This window comes from Lissotriton vulgaris, chromosome 3_1 (genome assembly GCF_964263255.1).
Source record: "Lissotriton vulgaris chromosome 3_1, aLisVul1.2, whole genome shotgun sequence".
NCBI classification, from domain to species: Eukaryota; Metazoa; Chordata; class Amphibia; order Caudata; family Salamandridae; genus Lissotriton; species Lissotriton vulgaris.
In genome coordinates, this window is record NC_141689.1 from 596,608,962 (window position 1) to 596,636,360 (window position 27,399).

Genomic DNA, 27,399 nt, shown 5'->3' on the forward strand with positions numbered 1-27,399 from the left:
TTTTTTTAAAACACAATTCAGGACAAAATATTTGTCAAACAATATTTATTTATTTTGATACAATACCTTTGAAGTAGTTTTACACGTTTCCATGTTGGGAATGGCCATTTAAAATAGCTGAAGTGTCCTGCAGGATGTTTTGCCCAACCTGCTCCACATCTACATACAGCAGCACAATTTAGTATCTAGGATGCGGACTTGTGGATTCATTTCCTGCTCAAATGGTATTCAAATGAGCCTTTGGCAATTCCCATACACATCCTCAAAACGATTTAAAACGTAGTGCTAAAGACTGATCAGCAGCAAACGTTCTTTCAAGTGGCCTAGCCGGTAAAATGCATCAGTATATAAATACACAACAAAACATTTCCTATATAATTCATGATTTATTGAAAGAAAACTAAACAGACTAACATGTCATACAAATGTACCGTTCACAATATCATCATCAACTGCATGTAACAGAAACCATTTCCAAGATTTTCAGTAGCTCATTCCATTTAGATATAAAAAATATCCTTACTGTGTGGACTTTTCGGTTGCTGAATTTAGAGCATCCAGATGCATTTGAGCAAGTCTGAGGCCAGGAAATGTCAAAAAAGCACCAATCAAAGAGCACAGCACAGCCAAAAGGAACTTGAAAGAAAGTTTAGAGACAGGCCCCCTAGGAACAAAGACAAATATTCGGTGAGCTACAGCTTAAAATGTTTCATTGAAACTTGGCTAGATAATCAGTGAGTAGCCATTATTTTCTCCTGCTTCTTATAAAGCAGGGTTGATCATATCATTAATTTACTACATCCTCTTTCAGCAAACATTATGACTGAGATGATTCACAAAGCTATTTGAGACCAATCTTAGTGCCCATATAGTAGCATTTACAAGGGCAAAATCATGTTCCTAAATAATAAATGGTAGTTTGTAAATGAGATGCTCTAACCATGAAAGTTCATGGTAGGTCAACCTGCATAGTTTGGGGGAAACATTTTGTATAGAGTTTCTCAGCCTGAAAAAACGATAGATAGATAGATAGATAGATAGATAGATAGATAGATAGATAGATAGATAGGATAGATACGAGATAACACTCTCAAAACTGATGGACGTATAGCTAAAAGGGGTAAGGCACCAGAAAAATATTTCACTCTGAGGAAAAAAAATATATTTAAAGAACAAATGGATTAAGTTTAAATTTGTGTGCCTAAATGTTTATGCATGCGAGCACGAGTAATTCAAGAATCTGCAACAGCCAAAGAATCCCAAGAGTGCTTCTGGAATCCTATCGCAATTCTGCATCACAGTTAACGTAAAATATAGATGGTAAACCTCCATCAATAAAATGTTGACTTTAACACCTTGTTGAATCAGGTCTCCTGTAAAATAAACATTATGTGATGGGAGGTATTACTGAAGTAGACAAGAGGAACCAGTGACTTTTCTTCCTTAAAAGCCTTTAATAGTAGATACTCTGTAGGAAACCCACCTCTCTGTATAATGCACCACAACAGAGTACACAGTGCAGAGAGGTCAGGGAGACCCTTATCGGTTTACAGAGGCACAATTAGATAATGTGAACGCTCTATTTTGTGGTAGTGTGGGTGAGACGTTAGGAGTATTAGAGACTAGTGCTAAACATTTGTTGTACTCGCAGAGGCAATAAATAATACACACACAAGGAATGAAGTAGAGACCGATTTAGAAAAATGGTACTTCTATTTATATATATATTAAGACCAAGAACTTCAGGTACAAGGTAAATACTTTACACAATACGAGAAAATCATAATAAATGCCACAGTTGTGTACAATAACGCACAATACATTGTCTATGGAAGAACAAAGGCAATTTTAAAATCAGTGCGATGCAGTTACTTGAGTGGTTCACCTTTTAGAATTGGAAGGTTCGGAAGCAAAGGTCCAAAGCCATGTTCTTGGGAGCTTCCTGGATTTCACCAGAAGCAAGGATAAAGGGAACTTTGTAGCTGGTGCGTTATGAAGAAAGAGGCCCACCTGCAAAAGCAAAGCAAAGGGGGACTTGCAGGCAAGGACTCTCAAGGGAGAATAGAGGTTGCAAGGGCTCTGGGGCCCCTGGAGCACAGCTGGTTCGAAGATGTCCAGGCCGGGTGGATTGGGTGAGGTGAAGATGTGCAGCTTGTATTTATTTATTTATTTATTATAGAGTTTTGTATAGCGCGAACAAGACCCGTGGGTATCAGAGCGCTTAACATCGAGGAACGTTACACAATGACAATACAGTATCAATTATACAACAAACAGATATGAGGTAGTGGAAACTATGGCTATAAAAGGTGTCAAAATATAAATGTTCCAAACACATGTGCAATTAGCAATACAAGGTGAGAAGGCTTAGCTTATATCAAGATCCTTAGCATTCGATAAGGTGAGGTAGAGGTTATAAAGATTGGCTGTGAAACGGCATGCAAAGAAGCACCTCACGCTTAGGGGCTAGCACCTTGGAGCGATGATTCTAGAGCTGCTGGCCCACTGCTGAGGGGCTCAGGAGTTCGAGTCAGTCTGGACTAGGCTTTGTAGTTTTTTACAGCAAGGGGTCCAGTAACCCAGGTATTGGTGCCTTTCTGTTCCGGTTGGTCTTGGTGCCTCAAGACCTGGTGCAGAGGCCGAGCTAAACCTCCAGAGCAAGTGTACCTTCAGCAGCAGTCGGATATGTTGGTCAGGCTGGGGAGCTGGACCAGAATTTGCTGTTTTGGAGGTCTGTGGCTGCAGGGAGATAGTACTTCTATCTCAAGTGAGTTTTTCTGGCGATTTGAGAAGCCCAGAAGACTCTCTAGTGTTTGTGGAGGCCACACAGCGACAAGACGAGCTGGAGGATGGATGGCGATTGTCAAGTTCTGTGGCGGCAGGCAGGAGTTTGCGCCTAAAGTTCACCAGGAGGTTTGCAGTTCTCTGTCCAACTGCTGGTCCTTGTTTGTCATCTTCTTGTGTCTGGATACTACTGTTCAGGGTCTGGAGGCGCCACCTAAACACTACATGGAGAAGCATTTCCAAAGGAGTGACAGGCAGTGGCCAATGGGCCCCTTACCTGGGGTGTCTACACCCTCTGTTATGCCTATCTCCAGTGGGAGGGAGACATATCCCCTAGCCTTGATTGGAGAAGTCTGGCAATGTTTAAGATGGTGGGCACTGAAAAACGTGCTTCATCTCTCCTCCAGCACATGATGGGTGGAGTTGGAAGAAGGTGGCACAACTATTTTTTCTGCGTTTTCCTGCCTGTCTTCTTGCCAAAAGATTTTGAGGACAAGGGGGTGGGGCAGGCTGCTTATTCTATCAGGACACGCTGGGGTCACGTTGCAAAGGCGGCAAGGTCTTTGACTTACCCCTGCAGACAGCAGGGGAGGGGGGAAAGGTGTGAACACCTCCGCCCAGGACAGGCTTTGTTCAAGACCTCTGAGCGCGCTAGCACTAACCCCATAAGTTCAGCACTCTGTCTGATGGTAACAGGCTGGCTTAGACCAGTCGGAAGGGTTGGTAGGTTAAGGAGACCTCTCTAAGGGTGTCCTCAGTGTGCAATTATTAATAAATCTGACACTGTAATCAATGCAGGTTTATTAAGACTAGAGGTTTTTTACTGAACATCCCATAATACAGTGAAGCCATCATGGTGCTGGGGAACTCCCAATGACGAGTGCCCAGCCCATGTACTCTCCAGGTGTGTGGAATTTAATAAAATATCTACTTGGCCGTGGGGCAGGTTGTGTCATAAATTAACTTGTACTCTAACAAAATCCACTTGTTCCTTTGGTGCCATGTAGTGCACCGACAAATTATGGCAGCAATCTCATTATATAAGAACTCTGATATGGCTGCTCTGATTATGACAGGGCTCATACCATAGTTATGTTTGAATACTTGCAATTCCCTTAAGTTGCCACGTTTGAGCAGATCTACATACTGGGGCTGAAGGTAGTGGTAAGCAATAGTTCCAGGGTTAGAACGCCCTTTTGAGTCTGTGCAAACCTACTAACCATTTCTCTACACACGAATTATATTTAGGGATTTCCATATTCATGTACCCATAAACACAGCTATTCTTTTTTTATTTTTTAAAGACTACTGTATGTAGAAATATTGGTTTATACAAATGCTGTGCTCTAAATAAGGTTTGTATAAATATTGTTCCACTGATTGTAGATTTTCCATTATTAATTCCAATAGGACAATATTTTTTTAAAACACAATTCAGGACAAAATATTTGTCAAACAATATTTATTTATTTTGATACATGGTTAATGGTTTCCAACAACTCTTCTCTAATCTTTTCCCATACTGAGAAATGTTGGAAATTTACTCCCGACAATGGCAGTAGTTGGGGGAAAAAGTGGTAGGAGTGAAAGTGAACTTGCAAACACTCAGATTTTCGGATGAGCAAATCTACACATGCTTATATGCTCACGCAAAAATGCAGTTCACAAATATTTTCGAGGAGTACTATTTCTTGTCCTACTTCTGTAAATAATTTCTTGGGTATTCACGAACGCTGTATAGCTGCACTTAATGCAAGGACATATAGCATGGGTGCACTTTTGAGACTTTCTTTAATAATTGGGCCCCTAATTTAGAATGGCGATGAACAGTACCTTTTGCGTTAATTAAAATTCTGTCTCTCTCTCTGCATCGGCTAGCTTCATTGTGAGTGACAGCATTTTGCTCTTTCACAAGGAGCATATCGGCACACAAAGTAGTTTTGTTCAGTGACAGTAACTACTGTGGCAGTGTGTGCTTTTTGAGTCCCAAAACAATTTTTGCTTTTGCCAATATTGGTTATAATGGTGAGGGCCTGGCAGCTCCCACACCAGAAAGGTTTTGCAAAAACCAAAGGCAAAACAATTCACACATTGACAAAACTAAAAAGCGGTCCACTAATTTCAGATCTACTGGCTTTGCCAATGATTGTTTATTTCCCATAATCTTTTTATAACTGGTTACACTGATTTTCCAATATGAATATTTTTGGAAATACTAGCATGCATCAACACGTGTTACTAAATGATGCTACAAAGAAATGGTACCTGAAATTTTACAGTAGTTTAGAGAAATGTTTTTTCCCTGCTTTCATTTTTTATGAACATTGTATTTTGAAAGCAAAGAATCATCAAACTTGCTTTCAAGCTTCTGCAAATATTTGCATCTAATCAGAGAGCATTCTGGGAGCATTTAACAGCCTCATCATGCTAAACTTTAAAAAAAGTGTGTACACATTTTTATACTGGAACCACTATCAGTATTAATGAACCATAAATACAAGTTTGAACAGCATTAATATATGGACAAAAATATTACCCTAACTGCAGACAGTGCCCTTCCCTGATCCATAATAAGGTACTGCAAACTGGCAGCCAAATGGTTTGTTCTTTAGGGGGTTGGGCCTACTTGTCCCATTGGTAATAAAAATCTGGAAGGCTTGTGAACCTTTCACTTCTTTATTACAACTGAGCCTGGCCAAGAGTGAACTTGAGCTACCCTTCCGTACAACCGGCCATACACTATATCAAGATGGCACAGACTTTAGTGGCAACATTGCTGTAATTTCGCTGTTAGTTACGCCTGAAGTGCTCACGTATCATTAGGCGTGACGTACCACGCATGTGCAGTAACACTGTTTAATGGCCAATCTCATCACCGCCAGAGTTTGCAGTACTGGATGGACGCCGAGCTGTAAGAATGACCCATATGGAAATATAGGTGCGTAACAGGCCAGGGATCTGGTTAGTAGTAATCGTTCTCTGTTCTTCAAGTGTCAGCGGGTGCGGGACCGGTTTGAGTCTCTGTGTAGTCAAGTCATTAGCAGTCTCCGACTGGCTCAGAACCACAGGAGTATACATTCTTCCACCACACACTTGTATATAGTAACATGTTTTCTTCATGAGATGTAGTTAGGCCCTACCGCTTGATTTGAACATGTGCATTATGTATATTTCCAACGTATGGACGAGGAAACCTCTGCAATTTGATCTCTGATTAAGATAACTTATAGTTTCTGAGCACGTCGGAGACTGCGTATGATGCATCATTGATCTTTGTTAGCTTCTAAATCATAGGCTTCACTCGCTAACGCATATATTTGATATATTCCCAATCATGGGGGTATAGATCTACACGCTACTACCAATCTTTTCATCGATTTATTGTGTTCCTAGGAATTTTTATTGAAGGCTACCCCAACTGAGTATCTTAGGCCACATTGCGGGGTTCAACCCTTTACTGAGGCTGGCAACATTCCTTATTTTGAGACCAGAAAGTATACAGAGGTAGATCCTGCAATACATTCACTCATGTGAGTACGAGAGCAAAGCGGCCTAAATTATTGTAGGTTAGCATAGTATAAAAGCAAAATATTTTTACAATTATGTATATTCTTTTCTTTAGAATATTTTTGATTAAACTTCTTACAAAAATAGTTGAAAAGAACTTAGCTCCTGTAATTCAAAAGTCAAGGAGATCTAGACAGGATGAATAACCTACATTTGACAATTGTTGGGCGCCGTAACATTATCAAAATGTTATTCCTCCCAAAAGTTGTATATTTATTCAGGAGGATCCCCTTGAAGTTTGGTTATAATTGGTTTAAGGAAATAGAGTGTGTTGTTAACCGATTCATCTGGGTTCATGGCAAGACGAGAAGGGCACTTACATTTATGTCCCTCCCTAAGGACTGAGGGGGTTGGGCAGTATCGTATTTCAGGCAATATATTCGTGGACTTTTGGGTGGCATGATCACGGACCGGTGGAGGGGGTATGATGGTATACCAGATGTATATGAGTTATTGTTAAACGGCGAGGCCTATAATTGGCTTCTAAGGTTTAGCGAGGCAAGTTACTTTAAAAAAGTCAAATTCAAGACTCAGAGCAGCAATTACGGTCTGGACTTCTATCCGGAAGAAACTGGGATTGGGTAGAATGAATTACTACACCCCTTTATTTAGGAATCCATTTCTACCAGAGGTTTTCCATGATGGTGTAATGAGACGATGGAACGAGTTGGGAGTAAAAACAAATGGGGGATATTATGGATCCTGAGGGCATAATTACTTTTGAAAGAGCACAAAATCTATATAATTTAAAGCGTAGAGAAATTTTTAAATCTTTGCAGATCAGGTCGGTCTTGGTAAGGAAACAAGTGGGGAATAGAGCATTCGGTAGGGATACTGTTATGGAATGATTGCAAGTTCCGGAGGGGTGCTCAATCACACAGATCTATGTCGAACTTAGTCAATAACAAAATGATAATCTGGAAAAAACTTCAGAAAAATGGTGGGGGAAGTTGAACATTGAAGGGAACGAGTTTAAAGCTTTGCTTAAGCTGGGGTGTATGGTTCTAAAGGTGGCCAACCTTCAAGCCCAACATTTTAAAACTATTTTTGAACTATATTTCACTCCAGCAAGAATAACTCAATGGGGTGGGATTAGTGGTATTTGCTGCCCGCATTGTCATAGTATAGAAGCTGATACGATCCATATGTTCGCCCCATGTCCCATTTTGGCCCCACTGAAAACTGCGATAGAGCTTTTTATGGGGCAGACTGTGGGCATCCAGATAAAGTTAACTAACAAACGAGTGGTTTTGGGGGTCACCAGGGACGGTGCCCAAGTAGCTCATCATGAATTTGTATTTCTGTAATGGCTATTGTTAGGATCTGTGTGGCATCTGTATGGAAAGATCCTAACCCCCTTCCCTCCCCCCCCCCAACGTTTCAACATTGGGTGTCATGGCTTCTAGCCATATACAGCTTGGAAATAGGGCTATAGGAAAAAAAAAAAAAAAGGTTGGCAAGCAAGACCGATAGGGGAACTGATCTGGGCTCCTGTAACCGATTGGAAAATCAGATTGGAGGGACCTAGTTATAATCATCGGTCTTGAAGCTAGTAGCCGTTTTTAACTGTTGCAGTATATATGCTATTCTTATTATTTTGAAGAGTGGGAACAGGGTATAACTTAATATAATTGTAGTGGATTGTTGTTTGTTTTATCCTTTTCTCTCCCATCAATGTTTAAAATGAATTTAGTATCTATTATATCAGTTATATATGATTGAGGAACATTTGTACGGAACTGTATTTTATTTTTTCTTGTTTTTTCTCCTTCTATTATATTTATTTTCTTCTGTGTGTAACAGCAAATTAATTAACTGATAGTGATTATTAAAAAAAAAAAAAAAAAAAAAAAAAAAAAACTCCTGCAATGGCCCTTCCCTGACATAGAACAAAAAGTTTGAAGTTCATAAGCACACTTTACTACGTGGTAAGGTCCTACTAATATGTCAACATATAGAACAGATCTACCTCGTAGATGAGTCTATAGTAACATCGCACTTGTCATTCTACCTAATATAGAAAACAAAGTGTACCGATAGCCATCCGTGAAAAAAACTGTTGTTCCAAGTTTCATTTCAACTTGCCCATTATCCTTTGAGTCGGAATTTATTTTTCACCCTATAACACACAGGTAACAAGATGTGGTATCACACTATGGGAGTCTTGCAGGTACAGCAAGCTGGTATTTATAGTCAGCTATACTGATTTCTTCTTTCTCATTTCACTGCACAATATACTCTTTTACCACTTGGAACCCCTCTAAGTACGAGAGGCTTCAAGAAGATGTTAGAGCTCGCATTATTGAAAATGGAGTCTATACATCACATCAGCACGATCACGGGGATGGGGTTTTAGTTTGTTTATTTGCTTGGTGTTGACACTTCCGTGCAACAAATTGGTCTGATCAAGTGTATAGTCTTTGTAAATGTTTTATAGTGTATGGGTTATAAACACATTATCATTGTTCTTGAGGTACCCCCTATTCATTTGCCTGTGTGACACTGTACTCAATTTGCACAAGGCCCTGATGAAGGTGGTCACATTGAGCGTTAACCCACCGAAACTCGCGTCGACCTCGTGTGTCCAGACCTTATTGTTTTTTGTTACCTTTGTGGAAACGGTCTACATCTTTGTGTTTCCCTTTAAATCTAGATGTGTATGTGTCTTGTATGATTGTGAACGACTGTGGAAGAAATTAATTGGATAGAAGAATGATTATTTCATTGGGGGGGGATTCAACAAATTTGTATTTATTTTGTAAGACAAATTGACCGAATGTGTATATCAAAAAGGAAAAACATTTTTATCTTTTAAAAAAAATTGTCATTCAATGCCTTGGTTAAGAAAAGAAGAAGTTAAGAATAAAAAACAAAACACAAAAAAGTAATATGGTTTCTGTACATTGTAAATAGTAGATGTTTTATATGTATTTATACCCATACTGAATTCAATCATTGGAAAAGAAATATAGGTCATAGTGGAGTTTTTCTGGTTTCTATTTAGTTTGTTCAGTTCTCTTCTCATTCCCAGACCTTATACGCCTTTTAGAGGGGGTCCCTTGCTCTCGGATTCCATTCACGGTTGTAGAACTGTGGGATTGTGAATTGGTCACAGTTAGTTCATATGTATTTATGCATATGTATCTAAGCAGTAATGCTTCGCGAAGGTGTGGAGGGGGGCCCAAGTTGCCGCTCTGCAAATGTCCTCCACAGGAACACCTCTAGACAAGGCCAAAGAGTAACAGATCTTGATGCACAAGATAATCCTTCTGGAAAGGGTACGCTTGTGCACCGCTCAGCCTTTCCCGCAGCCATCAAAACCCATGAAGAGTTGGTCATCCACACGATAGTCTCTAGTCTTATCGAGGTAAAAACTCACCGCCCGTTTAGGGTCCAAGCGGTGAAGCCGCTCCTCCTCCTTGGAAAGGTGAGGGGGGAGCATAGCAAGAAGGAAGGGTAATGGACTGCCCCAGATGAAAGGGAGTTACCATCTTAGGCAGAAAAGCAGCCCTGGTCCTGAGAACCATTCAACCAGCATGTATAGTCAGGAATGTGGGTTTTGAACTCAGAGCTTGAAGCTCACTTACCCTCCTTGCCAAGGTAATGGCAACAAGAAATACAGTCTTTAAAGACAATAGTCTCAAGGGACACTTGTGCAAGGGCTCAAAGGGAGAACCCATCAAGTAGGTTAAGACAAGATTTAAGTCCCATTGAGGCACAATAATGGAGTGGGCGGATATTTGTTGTAAAGGCCCTTAATGAACCGTAACACAATGGGTGATTTAAAAAAAGACGGCTGGTCCGGCAAGCAAAGGAACGCTGACAAAGCCGATAAATAGCCCTTCACAGTAGCCACAGCAAAACCCCGCTGGGCTAGAGAAAGAGCAAATTGAAGGATGTTGGATAAGCGAGCCCTCAAAGGGTCAATAGACTTCTCCCCACACCAGTGAACACATTTGGACCACCTATAGGAATAGATGGACTTGGTGGAGAGATGTCTGGCGGACAAAATAACGTCCACCACTTCAGAAGGAAGAGAGAAAGAATTCTGGTTGCCCCGTTCAATCTCCAGGCATGAAGGTGTAAGCTCTGGAGGTGGGGGTGTAGAACCTACCCCTGCGACTTCAAGAGGAGGTCTGCCTTGAGAGGGAGATGGAGCGGAGGGCACGAGGAGTGGTGGAGAAGGTCTGTATACAACACACTTATTGGCCAATCAATATAACTGTGGCCCGGTCTTGGCGAATCTTCCTCAGAATCAAGGGTATGGGAGGAAACGCATAAAGGAGTTGTGAGCTCCAACTCAACTGAAACGTGTCCCCCAACGCTCCCTGCAATGGATACTAGAGACTGCAGAATAACGGGCAGTGAGCATTCTCGTGAGTGGCAAACAGGTCCACCCGAGGAGTTCCCCACGTCCAAAAGATGTGACGAACCACCTCCGGATGGAGCCTCCACTCGCGGTCGGCAGAGAACTGCTGACTGAGACGTTCAGCACGAACGTTCAGAACTCCGGCCAGATTTGCCATCCGACAAATCCGATGGTCCCGAACCCAGGACCTGAGACGCAGAGCCTCTCTGCAGAGAAAATGCGACCCCACTCCTCCCTGCTTGTTGACATACCACATCGCAGTAGTGTTGTCCGTCAGGACTTGGACCGACTGACCGGGAAGGGAAAGAGGAAGGCCTTGAGCACCAAACGTATCGCCCGCAACTCTAGAAGGTTGATGTGAAGCAACCTTTCCTCTGGAGACCAAAGACCGCCAACGAGTGTGATCTTATTGTGAGACACTTGAGTAGTGCTTATATCAGTCTACTACCCCCTCACTATTGTTTACGGATGACAGTAGTGACTGATAAAACCTACCCATAGTTTCATAGGTCTTTTCAAGCTTGATATTTTAAAACGGTTTTCTATTGAATTACTACCCAGTTGTGCCTTTTTCTATTGCATTGTACTCACCTATCACTGTCTCGATATGGCTGTTGATATCCCAGCACACAGTCGCTTGGCTGTGTGGAATCACTTTCAGGATTACCTAATTTCTTTGAAGGGACAGGCAGTAGTTTTTGTAGTATCAGCTGACTCAGTGTACCAGTTTCAGTTGTTTTACTAATGGGTCACGTTTCCTGCGGTAGATGCTGTGTCTGGTGTATTTCACACACCACTGCTGATGTGCCTGCAGTGTACGCTCTATATAGGACTGTGGAAATTCCGATTTTGGCTTGGCAGCATGTCGTTTGGTTTAATGACGCCCTACCACACGTTATAATGGCGGTGAGACGAGGGCCGTTGTCAATCCCAGGAGCTACTTGGCCTGTTTTAGCTGCTTACACCCCGCATCCTACCCAGGGCAGTTAACAGCTCCGCAGCCAAGACCCCTTTATGCTTCTGCTGTGTCAGTTATTAGGGGTCTGGTTCATTACATTACAAGCAACCTCCCGGGTGGGGCCCCGGGTGGTGCAGCACATTCAGTTGGTGGGAGCGGGCTAAAGCTTAGTCCCGTCATCGTTAATGCGGTCATGGGCAAGCGTCCCCAGGATAATGGTGAGATGCCTTTTTGGCTTGCCGAGAAATTCGGCCAACTGGAAGCAGTTTTCCCGAATACTACTCCTGTGGAAAAACACAGGATTCTTACCATAAGTTTGCAGAAAGACTTAGTGCCAGACGTAAATGACTGTACAACTTGGGGTGTGATTTTTGCGGCAGTCTATACTAGTTGCTTCGGCACCCCCGTCAATGGCTGTCCTGCCCTCCGTCATTAAGCGTGTTCAGGATGAACACGGTCCGGAGGCGGCTGTGGAGTTAGGAATGCGACTCGTGGGAGTGTTTGACATGGTACGTGATCTAGTCCTTGCAAATGTCAAGGGGGATGCAGTTAGTTTCCAGGTGTCTAATGCTTTATATATATATACCACAAAACACCTTGGGTCTAGAAAAAACAGTGGGAGAATGTGAAATGGGTAGGGGTAAATGTATGTCACAGGTTAAGACACCAGCCTCCTCTTATTCGAGAAGATAAACTCTTTTGCCAGAACCCATCATTCACAGATTGTGATGTTTCATCATTTGGGTCTGGCCTCTTCTCACCAGGGACCTCAGTCTTCAGAATTGACTGGGGTACCCTTAGTTGATAGTAGAGCTAGAGGATGGCTGATGACTCCGCAGAGTACAACACAGAACCCAAAGGCATATCTTTATGCTAAGTGAAAAGGGTTTTTTATTAAATGAAGAAAACGTGCAGCGCTGAGTGATACAAAAGCGTGTGTTTAAAAATGACTAAAGGAACTCTATATCAATTTTATTCCAAGAGTGCCATTGTCATGGTTAAAAAGCAGTATACTAACACTAGAGATTATCATATTTTAAGCAGTGAAATTAGGTCGACATGTTTCTGCCCTCGCAAGGATCTAATTGAGTATCACCCTCACCTCTACCTGGTCACTACCCAATTGATATGGGTAACCCGGTAATCACTTCCACACTTGCCCAGTTGGACATTACCAGTGCAGTATATGATATGTTTTTACATTCATCACTGTATAGTTTTTCACCATTAGCAGCAGCTTTATATATTTTGTTTGTCTGGTCCTGAAGAATGCCCCGATACTATTAGATTAGACATTCCCGAATATGCCAAGCGTATCAAGCCTCTTTACGCTTTGATACAACCTACTTTTTCCAAATCGTGCTGGCTGTCTGAGCATTCAGCCCTCTTGCAATCTTTGCAGGCTGATCTGCTTGAATCTAAATTTTGCTAACCTGTGATAACCACACCAACCAGGTGATAAGAATGGTGCCAGGGGCGGTGGGTTTCACATACCTCACTTTTAATGAGGGTGACACAGACCCTATCGCTTACAAGTCACACTTGTACACTTCGGCTGAGTTGCGGTTTTCCACTGTGGAAAAAGTTTTGGTTGTTACTCCGTATCCTGCCTTAGAGGCAGTGACGAAAGCCAGTGTACCAAATTCTAAAGTTTTGCATCTTTGGTGGATACAATAGGCCACGTTCATTTTTGATTCCCAACTGCAGACTCAAGAGTACTTGCAGTTTATCCTGCGCCTCTGATTATGCACCCACTTGAGGATTTCCGATGTATCATATACACGGATGGCAGTGCACAAGCGGCTGGGGGTTCAAAGCACGCATATTCTTCAGCCTGCGCAATTGTGGTTGGGATGGCATCTTGGCAGCTATTGCTGCAACAGAGAAGATAGGTAATTACCCGAGGCGTTTCCCTTCTAAATACTCTTATATTTTAAGCCCTGATAAAGTCCCTTATGTGAGAATTAACAACGTTGGTGACGGGTGAATAGCCAACGCAGACCACAGGCAGGCTTTGATTACAGCAGCCCATATCGGGATGGCTTCGGCGCATGCCGGTGTTGTCAGCTACTGTTTCTCTTCTCCAACAACGATATTGGTAGTGGGGTTTGTACAAACGTGTGATTATGTCCTTCAATGTGGCCTTTGTCAGCAAATTAAACCTTCTACTGCTGCACAACCGCCCCAAACTCAGTTGTACATATCTAATAAACCACTTGCGTGTGTTTCTTTAGATCACTGCGGTCCTTTCCAATCTGATACTGCGTATAAGTACATCTTAGTAGCACTTGACACTTGCACGTGCTTTGTGTGGCTATGGCCTCAAAGAAGTGCTGATTCCTGATCTGTTGTAAGGGATTTCTGTGTCTTTGTGGGAATTTTTGTGTGTGGTACCTTCCATTCGGACCAGGGTCCAGCGTTCGCCTCTACAGCGTACAAGGATGCCATGGCTTCATTGGGGGTCCAGGTCAAATTTTCGTCTCCATACCGGCTTGAGGGTAATAGTGTTGTGGAGCGAATGAACCGTGACTTAAGGCAACCCTTGACAGCTAAAGGGATCAGGTACTGGAAGAGACTGGCTTAACCACCTCAATAGCGTACAACGTGCACTAAATAATCTCCCTAGAAGGTTACTGGGTGGGCGGACCCCATACGAAATGCTCTTTGGCATCAAAATGTTTGTCCGGGACCTTGATGGTCTAGACATGGCGGCGGCAGCCGCATCCTTTGACGCAGATGAACATTCTAATGTTTTGCAGAACCTACAAAAGACCAGACACAGTCTTGCAAAGAACACTTGCCCTCCACATCTGATGCTGTGTTGCAGATTCCGGTAGTCGGATGGCTACCCAAAGTTGGAGAACTGGTCCGAGAGAAGATTGACAACAAGAAATAATTTGGTCCTTCCTATCGAGCTCCAGTTGCCGTGCTTTGTGTGCAGGGTACAAGAACAGTCATTTTACCTCCTCTTCTTGGACGAAAGGGGAACAGGTACATCTCCATTGACAATGTCAAACTACACAGGGTGGCCGATTCTTCATAGTATGACTCCTGCAGTTTCGTGTCCAGCAATGGTGCGACACTGTTTTGTCCCAGATCCTGCCATAGGGCCTGATGTGGTCATTGAAATGCATACAGTTGCAAATCCTTTACTGAATTCAACTGCTGGTGATCCTCTTAATGATACTGAATATACTTACCCCACTGTCGTCTATGCCTGATTTGGAGACCAGTGTGGCTACTCAATCCCGTTTTTCATTTGACACTGGCTCTACAACATCAAAGGCCCCTTCAAAAGTTTCCATTTTTGCAGCCTGGTTTAAAAAACATTTTTTGATACCCCTTTGGACTTATATTTGGCTGGTACTTTTGGCATTTTTTTTATTCATGCCCATCTGATTTGTGGTGTATATTTTTTTTGTTTATTAATGGACACTACGTTCAATAAAGAACTTCAATTAGACTAATTGATGGAACTTTGGCCCCCACTCCTCTTCGCATCAAATGAAGAGGGACCAGACATTTGTGAATATAACTGCTTGACCCGTTTTGAATGGGATTGTATGGGATGCTGTAAAGTTCCAGACTCATGGTCCCACAGAGGTTATTAATGTTCCCAATGTACTCCGTGTTTCTATGGGGGATGTGATTAAACAAAATATTTGCTCTGATGATAGGGACGTCCAGGCAGTAGGGGCTTTGTTTACTGATTTGAAATATTATGCTGCCTTTGATGCTGAAGATTTATATTTGGAGTCTGCAAACTATGGTGATTTGTATTGTTACCAGCATTTTGGCAATCACTTTCTGCATAAAACAAATTCATTTAGAAATGTGGTTAACAACACACAGTGGGAATATTGTCCCGCACCAGTGGAAGTCAGCTCAAAAACGCTTTTGAAAACTTTTATTTTACTGATTTTAATCAATACAACCGTGATGCATTTTATTTTATGTTGACTGGGAAGTCCTCTTCCAAGGTTAGACTAACCCACACTAAATTACTGTACTCAAAGTCCTTTATAGACCAGTTGGCTGTTGGGGGCTATGAACTGTGGAAGGATACAATTGATCTTAAATCTGATTGGGGTTCTAAAAGTTGGCAAGTGCAAGGCACGGAGGCTTTGCATCGTGCATGCCTCATCCCGAACCATATGTTGTTTCACAACCCACATGCTTTGGATTGGCTACTTCTAAAAAATTAAATGCTCCTTCATTTCCTGATTTGGGTGAAGTCCCAATTGGAATAATTACACCAGTACTTCCCTGAGTGATTTACAAGCCCTGTTGAAAAATTCCTCTTTTAATGTCTCCAGCATTAATCCCAAAGGCTGGTTGCTATGGCAAAAAAGTGCAGATTCCTGCCAGTACCGTTTTCTGGGTCTAACCCCTGGCTTTACAGCAGTTAGAGTAGATCCCAGTTTTCAGCCTAGACATTCAGTTACCACCTATTCTGTAGGCAAATTATGCCAGAGTTGGCTCAGACACTCAACCTTAGCGTCTGTTAAGTTTCATTTGTCCAAGTTTACTGACACCGTCGACTTAATTGATTTTGTTAAAGGTCCTGCAGCAGGCAGATCGAAAAGATGGATATATGCTGCTTACAACGATGTTTGGAAACTCTCCCAGATTGAAGCTGCTTCTTGGCTCAGAGATATAGATCAGGCCAATTTGGAAAAAGTGCTTGCAGTTGTAGATAATAGCATTAACACCCTTTCCTCCCGCATTTACACATTGGACAATATTGTTTGATCGGTTGTTGATATTGTGTAAGAAGAAATTGCTGTACTGGACCATGGGCAGAATCAATTGTGTTCTGTTATGCAGTTTGCATGGACTCTTCAAACGTTGAAAAATGGCAAAGTGCCTTGGATTTACATGAAAACAAGTTTGTTATTTTTGCCTTTTAATTTGACTGTTAAACAACAATTTATGTCAATGAAGGATGCCACGTTTTCACTGTTGCATATTAAAAAACTGGAGCCGCTACCATTTTCAGTAAGCGAGTCGAATTCTGCAGTTTGGCTCATCCATGGGTTGATTACTCTACCTTTTCCCCTGTTTAAATTTGAGGCTTGCATGAAACATTATGCCATAGGTAGATTTGAACCTTTAAGTAGTGCTTATCTTCATGAAGTCTGGAATCTCCAGTTCACATATAGGAGCTTGAGGGAAGGAAAGGAAGTTTATTTGAAAGGTGAAGATTGCACATCCACACCAGATCATTCATTAGTCTGTAGAAATCTGCAATTGCACGGTTCTTGCAATGCCCAGGCACCAAATCTTGCGTGTGTTTTGAAAGGCACCTCCACCCCGGCTATTACACAGACTTTCACATTGCTTGCAAACGGTATTTATTTATTATTAAATAATGAAGATTGTTGTGGTATGCTTTCCGGTATTCCTTATATTGTTACAGTTTCCCAGCGTGTGGTTTTCTGTAAGAATGTCTGGTTTCCTCCTCCACATGGGGGGCTCGATGTTTCCATCTGGCCTTCTATTCCGACCTTGAAAGCAGAGTTCAACAAGATGAGTCGATTAAGAGCTCTTTTGTCCCAGAAGGAAGTCCCCCTTCCATCTGCGTGTGAGACATTCGTCCTTCATGTTGCCAATACTCGTACTGAGGTGAATGCCTTATTAAACACAGACCTGCCCCTGCATTTCGGTGCTTTGACTCACACAATCTTTAATGCCTCGTCGACCACTGGCCTGGCACACTTTTTTAAAGTAGTATGTTCTGGCCTTGTGACCTCATTTCAAACTATATTTTGTGTGATCCCTGCATTTTTTCATTTCGATTTTTTGGAGTGTATTTGCGGTTTCCCATTAATTCTCGCTTTGGGAGCTGGCATACTGCTGTTAATTTGTTTACTCCAGAATGGATGCACAATCTGTGCCCCACGACGATCTGCCCGGCTGCTCCAGCTTCGTAACCGGATGCTAGAATACTATGGATTGTTGCCTCTGGCGACTGAGTGACGTATGGTTTATCTTTCCGGTTCTCATTCTTCACTTGCGTGCAGCCTGTTTTCCATTGCCTAGATTGTGGATTTGAATGGGCCCTGGATTTGTTTCTCTGCAACACAGTGTCTCCTAACCTGGATTTTAATCTATTAATGAGTCCCTTAGTTGCTCATGAAATAAATTGTTCAAGTTTCGGGATTATGGCCTGCGCAGCGGCTCATGGGGTTCTAGGCAATTGGAACATTTGGACTGCTGCCAATGACTTTCTGGCACGCAGTTATATTGAAGTAAGCCTGAGTTGTCCTCTGATGGTGCGAGAGGCTCCAAGAATTGAAGAGCATGTATGTTCATTTTCATTACTTAATTGGATGGCTGAAATGTTCATGGATGATGACGTCGTCTTCCTATTGGAGGCAGTTGCAACGTATGGTGCCTATACACTGTTGGATTGAAGTGTGACTTTCTGCTTCAAAGACACGTACTGAACTTGTGAAGATTTTTTTTCTCCCCCTGTACTGCCTTAATGTTTTTCTTACTTTTGAGGTCTTTTTTCACACCATGGCCACCCGTGATTGTTTTCACTAACTTGGTTTCGTTTTTAATTCGGATTTTACTCCCAATTATCAAGTTTGGCAAAATTCCTGCACTTGGTTCTGTCTCATTCGAACTTGAACTCTGCGTTCTATGAATCTTGACCCCTTTATTGTGCGTTCCCCTATCAAGGGAGGGTGTTGTATGACTAGGGCTCCCAGTTTTCCGTTTAAACGGATTTTTACATATAAATACAGACGGAAAACAAGTTTTCCTTTATCTGTATTAATATATAAAAATGGGAAAATACTAGTACAAACCTGTGACCAATAAAATACATTTATAAAACCATGTCCCCTCTGCCTCCTACAGCCATCAAGGTTATGTTATTGTAGTTATTAACTGTCACAATCCAGAAATAGCAGCTTCTGTTTGTCAGGAATGCAGTGCACTGGCAGAGGTGCTTGTATGCCCTATTACTGCAATATCCAGAGTCTGCAGGTTAGGCCTGCGGGCATTGGAGAGCTGTATGTGAGTCTAAGTACTGGAACGGTACCGGGGTGATGTATCAGTGTGAGGACTGAGGTGCCCCAGCAGAGCTAGGTATTCCGGCCCTATACTAGATCAGAGCATGTCCTCGGGGGTCAGTGAGTGGTCCATTATGGAGCGAGAGTGGAATGCCTTTGCCCAAAACCCAGCCCCCTGTCCTTCCACACCTTTTTCAATGACCCTCTTCGCAGTTCACTCACCTCCCCCAGGGAAGAGGCCTTCTCTGGAGCACCAGTGAATAGTGAAGAAAGGGAGGGCACCCAGACACCAACAATGGAAGGACAGGATAACACCCCCGTACTTCGCATGAACTTCCTCCTCCCAAAACTGCGGCGCCCCTATTCCCTCCTGTGAACCCCGCCAACAGCTGTGGCAACACCTTCCCGCATTCCAACACTTAACCCCAAGCGCGAGGGTTGAAAGGGGAAACGAAGACTGTCTGAAGCTTTTTTTTTTAAATGTGCGCTGTTTGTGAATTCTCACAGGAGAAAGAACACAAAAATGAAGGGGAGAGATCTGGCTTTGCACTCAAAGTCGGACTCCACCTAGGAACATACCGGTCATTTATTGTTTTAAGAGCCTGCAAAGGACAGAACGTGATACTAAATATGACTAAATAAAAACGTATGTATACATTTGTAACAATCACTCGCCTGCTTTTTTACTTTCGTTATTAGTCATGGTTCATTAACACGGCTGTAGAACACATTTAAAATAATTTCCATTTCCTGAAGTGTGTACAGATAAAGGATAAAACTACCAACTTTTAGTAATTTTACATATTTCTGAACAGGGCAGGACATCAAAATACTAATGGTGCCAGGAAAAAAAAACTCTCAGGTGTCAGCACGGGCTGAAACAGCTTCCGGGGCACACACACAGCAGTACCAGAGTACTTCACAGGTCTTTGAAAGACCATTTACTTGGTAATGAGGCTTTGTTTTTCTTTCACCCCTCTAGTATTAAAAAGAAGCCACCCAGAGTGGCCAAGAGGCTGACTGTCTGACCCAAGACCTGCTTAATTGCAGCATATGCACCCATTTCAAAACAAAAGATGGTGCCCTCGAGGAAGGGGGTGTGAGGGTGGAGTCACTGGCAAATGCAGTTTTGGGGGCAGCAAAAGCAGGAATAGAATGCCAGCTCCCCGTATGGCGGCAATGCCTATTACATTAAACACGGTCTGGCACTGAGGAGGCACTTGCAGCCTCTTATCTGAAGAGCGCGTTTGTTTTGCCGTTAGCAGTAGCCCAACAGGTGAGGGTGGAAAGGTCACTGGTGCCAGAGACAAGCAGGAAACGGTGCCTCCTGTGCCATTGGAGGTTGCATAACTGAGGAGGAGGAAGGCAGCAGCTCACCACAGGCCATGGGCCGTCAGTGAGTGTGTCTGAGTAAAAGTATTAACATAACACCTGCCTGTGCCTCGGTCTGTGCCCTCCCCACTGTGGGTACGAACAGTAGCCTCACTCGCCTATTACAGGTTTTAAAATACAAACAAATACATAACTAAGTAAAGCAAGACAGAGTAGTCGCAAAGTGGCCAGATTGGTTATATTTACACTCAAACACATTAGCACCACCCTACAGAGTTTTCCAGTGAAGCGCTACTTTTCTTTTCATGTTGTTAGCTTTTCAAGCAAAAACGCTCATTGATTTCTGAATAATGAGTGTAAAAGCGTTAAGTTGTATTCCCAATGAGTGTTTTCTTTTTTCCAGTATGTTGTAACTTTTTTTCAGGCAGCATATTACTGTAGCCTAGTGCATAATTTGAATTGAATTGCTTCCATGTGTTTATAGAGGGGCACAATTGGGTTGCAGCTGAAGGCAGTGTAAGTTTCTCTCAGTGGGGCAGTATGGTGTTCAGTGGGGGAAGAGGATGTGGCACTCTGCAGATGAAAGAAACTGCAGGACTCTGAGACAAATGGATTGTGATAGCACTTTGCAAATGGCAAAGTCTTCAGATGAATGTATAGTGTTGACCAATAGCATCCGAGCGCAATTTAAATAAATGTGAAAAAATACTAGCTGTAAAGTCGTCTTTTGCTTGTGGCAAACATAAATGTGGATAAATACTGAAAAAATGCCCAAAAAATAAATATGGATAAATACAGACGGAAATGGCAAAAAAATAAATACCATAAAACTGGGAGCCCTATGTATGACCTAGGGCCTACTTTACGTGCATGTTATGTTAGCATGGCTCATTAGAAGTTTAAACGCCATTTTACCTTTTGCTGCTTTTGCACACGACATTGCATAGCTGTTTTGGTAAGTTAGCTTTCACGAAGGTCTACACATGAGAAAAGGTTTGTTTTCAGCATCTCTAGACTTCCATTGTGCCACTAGTCTGCACAGTGAGTGCTAAAGCAGTCAAGGTATTCAAAACATGTTAGTTGTTTTTCGACATGTTCGGGTAACGTTTTCTAGACAACATTTTGGCAGCTGTGAGCCAAGTAAGATTCTGGCGTCCTTATTATCACACACTAGCTATGATTTCAGGCACTTGGAAGATTTCCTTTTCCAGGGATGCAGAGAGTCTATGCTGATCCAGATGTAATTTACTCTTACTGAGCGGAAAGGTAATGGGGTCCCCCAATACAAGCCTAAGAGACCTTCTATAGTTTATAATACATAGTTCCTATATAGGGAGGGTGTTAAAACTAGGCACTATACGACCTGTTTTCACCATAATTGTAATATGATTCCTCCTTTTGGATTTTATGGAATTTTAATCATGCTGACCATATTATTTGTAATCATATGTCTGCTTATGTTGGCTAAGATACTGCAAATGAGATCACGTTGTTAAAATAATGCAAATGCTACTTACCAGTATGCATCTGTTCTTGGCATGTAGGGCTGCTGACATTCATATCTGTGCATAGATCGCCACCTAGTGTTGGGTCCGGATGATTGCACATTGTTGTCCTGGAAGAGTCTTCGAAGTATCACGAGATAGGTGGCTCCTCCCCTGGACTACAGTGCGCATGGGCATCGCCTCCATCCCCAGATTGTTTTTAGCCATTGGCAGAGATGGAGTGAAGAATGTGAGTGATGACCATGCTATGAGCATATGTATGTATATGAATGAATTCTGCAGCTGCTACAGGCGCCGGGGAGGAGGGTGGGCGATATGAATGTCAGCAGCCCTACATGCCAAGAACAGATGCATACTGGTAAGTAGCATTTGCAGTTCGAGGCATGTGGGCTGCTGAATTCATATCTGTGCATAGAATACATAGCAGTCCCTCCATTATCTGCGGCCGCCCGTGCCAGCTGCAGCAGTCTGAAAAAGCGTTTTTAGAACAGCCTGACCAACAGCTGCCTGTTGTTTGGAATGTACGTCTACACAGTAGTGTTTAGTGAAAGTATGTGTGGTAGACCATGTGGCTGCTCTACAGATATCTTCTAAGGGAATGTTACCTAGGAAAGCCATAGAGGCCCCTAACTTCCTGGTGGAGTGGGCCCTCGGTGGGACAGTGAGAGTGCGCTTAGCTTTAGCGTAACAGATTTGAATGCACTTCACTATCCACCTAGCAATCCCTGCTTTAGAGATAGCGTTTCCCTTGTGGTGAGTGGCAAAAGCAACAAAAAGCTGCTTGGTTTTGCGGAAATCTTTTGTCCTGTCTACATAATACATCAAGGCCCTTTTAACATCAAGGGTGTGGAGAATGCGCTCCGCCAGCGTATCCGGGTTTTGGAAAAACACCGGCAATTCAATTGTTTGGTTTAAGTGGAATTGGGATACCACTTTGGGTAAGAATTTAGGGTTAGTGCGGAGCACCACCCTGTTAGCATGTACCTGGAAAAAGGGTTCTTGGATGGTGAGCGCCTGCAGCTCGCTAACCCTCCGTAGCGAAGTAATCGCTACTAAAAACGCAACCTTCCAAGTCACAAACTGAAGCTCACAAGAGTGCAGTGGCTCAAAGGGAGGACCCATCAGTCTCGTAAGAACCACATTGAGGTTCCATTCTGGAGCTGGTGGGGTCATTGGTGGAATGACCCTTTTGAGTCCTTCCAGAAAGGCCTTGATAGCAGGGACCCTGAAGAGTGACAGGTGTTGTCTATTCTGGAGGTACGCTGCCATAGCAGACAGGTGAATGCGGATGGAAGAGTATGCCAGATTGCATTGATACAGGTGAAAAAGATAGCAAATGATGTTTTGAATGGAAGCATCTAGCGGGTCAATATTATGGTTAGCACAGTAGATGACAAACCTCTTCCATTTAGCCGCATAACAAGCTCTGGTAGTGGGCTTCCTTGCCTCCCGAATGATGTTCATGCAATCGGGAGGAAGATTGAGGTAGCCAAACTCTAGGACTTCAGGAGCCAGATCGCCAGGTTGAGCTGTTGCGGATCTGGGTGCTGAATGTCGCCATGGCTCTGCGTCAGAAGGCTGGGAGTGAGATGAAGCCTTTGATGCGGTACCACGGACAGTTCCAGAAACGTGGTGTACCATGGTTGGCGAGCCCACGTTGGAGCAACCAGGATGAGAGTCATCGAGTGCTGCCTGAGCTTGCGTGCCATCAGCGGTATCAGAGGTGCTGGGGGAAAAGCGTACGCAAATCTGCCTGACCAGTTCATCCACATCGCATTGCCCTGTGATTGGGGGTGTGGGAATCTGGCGGCGAAGCTTTGGCATTTTGCGTTCTCTTTTGTGGCGAACAGGTCTATCTCTGGATGACCCCACCTTTGGAAGTACGGTTGGAGTACTGATGGATGTATCTCCCACTCGTGCATCTGATGGCTGTGCCTGCTGAGCAGATCCGCCATTTGATTGTCTTTGCCCGGGAGATGCTCTGCCATGAGGAAGATGTTCCTCTGAATGGCCCACTTCCACATGCTCTGAGCCAGATGAGACAGCTGTGGAGAGTGTGTGCCTCCCTGCTTCTGAATGTAGTACATGGCCGTCATGTTGTCCGTCCGGATCAACACGACTTTGTTGCACAGATGTACTTTGAACGCCTTCAAGGCCATGAAGATTGCCATCAGTTCCAACACATTGATGTGCATCTTCCTTTGCTGTAGTGTCCGTAGTCCCTGCACAGTGTAATGGAGTACATGCGCTCCCCATCCCTGGAGAGAGGCGTCCGTCGTCAGGATAATCTGTGGGACAGGCTCTTGGAATGGTCGGCCCTTGCAAAGGTTGTGTGGATTCCACCAATGCAGAGAGTTGTATGCCCGACCGCTCACCAACACTAGGTCTGTCAGTTGCCCATGAGCCTGAGTCCACTGACGTGCAAGGCACTCCTGAAGCGGACGCATATGTAGTCTCGCGTGCGGGACAATGGAGATGCAGGAGGCCATCATGCCTATCAACTGCATGAACACCCTCGCCGGAAGCGAGTGCTGGGGTCTGAACCGTTGGATCAGCACCTGGATACTGGCGATTCTCACTGAATTCGGCTGCGCGGTGGCTGCCAGAGTGTCGATTGTCGCACCCAGGTACTGTCGCACGTGGGCGGGCTGGAGATGGGACTTTGGGTAGTTCAGAGAGAATCCCAGATCGTGCAGGAGATGAATGGTGCGTGACACGTGGTCGACGCACTGCTGCTCTGTCCTTGCCTGAATGAGCCAGTCGTCCAGGTAGGGAAAGACGTGGACGTGCTGGCGGCGGAGATGCGCCGCCACAGTCGCTAGGCACTTGGTAAACACTCTTGGTGCCGTGGTGACCCCGAACGGCAGAACCTTGAACTGGTAATGCTGGTCTAAGATCGTGAATCTGAGGTACTTCCTGTGGGAAGGATGCAGGGGAATATGAAAATAGGCATCTTTCAGATCTAGCGTAGCCAGGAAGTCCCCCTGTTGAAGCAGGGGAAGCACCTGCTGCAACGTGAGCATATGGAAGTGCTCCGAGAGGATGTACCAGTTCAAGGGCCTGAGGTCCAGGATCGGCCTGAGGGATCCGTCCTTCTTGGGAATCAAAAAATACAGGGAGTAAACCCCTGTTCCCCGCTCTTGCAATGGAACGAGCTTTATCGCCCCTTTTTGCAGCATGGCTACAACTTCTTGCTGCAACAAGGTCAAGTGCTCGCCTGACATAGGACGGCTCCTTGGGGGTATGTCCGGTGGAATGGACGTAAGCTCTAGACAGTACCCGTACTGGATAATAGACCTCACCCACCTGTCCGTGGTGATGGACTTCCACGCCGGCAGGAACTGCTGGAGCCTCCCCCCGACCGGTGTTGCATGGCCGGGGGGCAGTGACAAGACGTCACTGTTTGTTGTTGGCGGTGGACCTGGAGCTATTGTTTCAACGTCCCCTGCCCTTGACATTATTGCCTCTGTAACCACCTCTATTTTTGTTGTTATACGAGGCTTGGGTGTTAGTCTTGAAATATTGTGTGGACTGGGATGCTTGTTCCCTTGAGGTGCCTCTGGAGTTTGAGCGGCGAAAGGAATTACCCCGAAACTGCTGACTTTGTAAAGCCCCCATGGACTTGGCAGTTTCCGTATCTTTTTTCATCTTTTCCAGTGTGGCATCCACCTCTGGGCCAAACAGATGGTCAGGATTCACTGTCTGATTCAGTATAGTTGTTTGGATGTCGGGTTTGAACCCCGAAATTCTAAGCCAGGCATGGCGTCTAAGCAGCACACTAGTATTGATAGCCCTGGAGGCTGTGTCTGCCACATCCAAAGCACATTTAATGGATGCATTTGTAATGAGTTTACCCTCCTGAATCAGCATCTCCCCCGCCTCCTTGTATTGGTCAGGCAAGTGTTGCAGTAAGGCCTCTAATGTGTCATAATGGGCCCTATCATAACGTGCAAGCAAGGCTTGGGTGTTAGATATTCTCCAAATATTAGCTGCCTGTGCAGCAATCCGTTTGCCTGAGGCTTCGAAAATCTTGGACTCTTTATCTGGGGGAGGAGCGTCACCAGTAGTTTGAGAGTTTGCCCTCTTCCGAGCATTGGAAACGACCAGGGAGTCCAATTGCAAGTGTCCCTTGATATATGTCGGATCCGTTGGCGCTGCTTTATATTTCCTGTCGATGCGAGGGTTGACCACACGCGCTCGGGTGGGCTCCTTGAAAACCTCTGTTGCATGTTTAAGCACCCCCTTCAGCATCGGTAGCGTTTTGACTGATTTTTCGGCTACCGAGAAGGTGTCGAACAAGAAGTCCACATCCACGGGGTCCGAGTGCAGCTCGACGTCGTGGTTAGCAGCAGCTCTTTCTATCAGGGCATTGAAGGCCGCCGAATCCTCGGTCGGGGACGTCTTTGCCGCGAAAAGTTGAGCGTCCTGACCCCCCTGCGGGTCCTCCGGGTCGCCTCCGGCGGACCACGGAACGTGCTCCTCCTCCGGATCCGAGTACGCCGGATAGTCGTACTCGGCATCCTCCTCGTCCGCACCGGCTGCGACGGAATGCGTCGGCGAGTACCCCAAGGTTTGTGGGGACACAGGTTCCACCAAAGCCGAAGAGCCCTCGGAGTCCCGTTTGTTCGAGAGGGATCTTAAAATGTTCCAACGCCGGCTCCGTCGTGATCTTCCTTTTGAGGAGCGACAGTTTTCCGGTGTTGGCGTCGATGATTACCTCACGACGTTCCTCTTCAGCAAGGGGTTGGAATCGAAGCTTCGACACCACCAAGGCCGCTTTAGGTGCCAATACCTCCTTCGAGGGTCCACTCTGTTTCGGCGCGAAGGCCTTTGGCGCCGACTTGGGAGGAAAGGTGAAACGGATAGGCGTCTGCTCCTTCGCAGGCTTAGGCGCCACAGTGTCCTTTCGAATCCGCTGCAAGGATTCCTCCACCTTCTTCGTCAAGGCCGGAGAGGGCTTGACCGGCTCGACATGCGCCTTCTTCGGGGCCGAGGCCCCCTGGCCACGCTAGTCGTCGCCCAGGCGCTTCTTCGGAGCCGACTTCGGGTCCACGACCCCTTTCGGAGCCGACTTCGGGTTCACGACCCCTTTCGGAGCCGACGCAGCCGCGTCGGACGATTTCGCCTTCGGTACCGACCCCGAGGACTTCGGGTCGGCCATCTTGGCGTGGCTCTTTGAGTCGGCCATTTTGGTTTCCTTGGAAGTTGACGCCTCCAGAACCTTCTTCACCAGCGCAACTTTCACTTTCGGTTTCGCATCCAAGGGTGCGGGACCAGTTGGCTTCACTTTCGGTTTCTTCGACGTAAGTGATTGTTCATAAGTGTCCGTGACCGGGCCCGGAGGCGGGGACGTAGGACTCATAGTTAGATCTTGGGTAAGGCCCGAAGGCGATCCCTCGACCTGGGCCGTAGGAGGGGTAATAACCCCAGAGTCTCGTTGGGGATGCTCCTCCTCTGAGCTATCACCCATAGTGGCAAAAGCCTGTTCGTCGTCCCCTACCTCGTCGGCGACTTCGTCAAAGTTCTCCGCACCTTCGTCATAGGTTTCACCTTCGGATGCGGGATTAGAGTCCGAACCTTGCACGTCGTCTTCTCCCTCGACAGATTCTTGGAAAATGTCGTCTGGTGGGGGCGCCGTAGCCGATAACTGAGCCTGGAGCCTGTTAGCCCGGCGAATCTTTAAAGTCTTCTTGCTCCGGAACTTCGAACACGCCATACAGGTGTCTTCGCGGTGATCCGGCGACAAGCAGGTATTGCACACAGGGTGCACGTCGAGGTGTGAATATTTAGAGTTACACACCGGGCACTTCTTAAACGGAGTTCGCTCCATAGCAAGAGTGTAGTGTAGGCCCGTCCGCGCCG

At 44.7% G+C, this 27,399-nt stretch overlaps 1 protein-coding gene across 1 annotated transcript in view; it reads right to left on the reverse strand.

The window, feature by feature from the left end:
* TMEM161B (transmembrane protein 161B) overlaps nucleotides 1-27,399 on the reverse strand; it is a 341,202-nt gene that overhangs the window by 190,278 nt on the left and 123,525 nt on the right. The window contains exon 8 of the mRNA XM_086960872.1: nucleotides 524-664. Coding sequence (XP_086816998.1) covers nucleotides 524-664 — 141 coding nt within the window. The remainder of the gene's footprint in view (nucleotides 1-523; nucleotides 665-27,399) is intronic.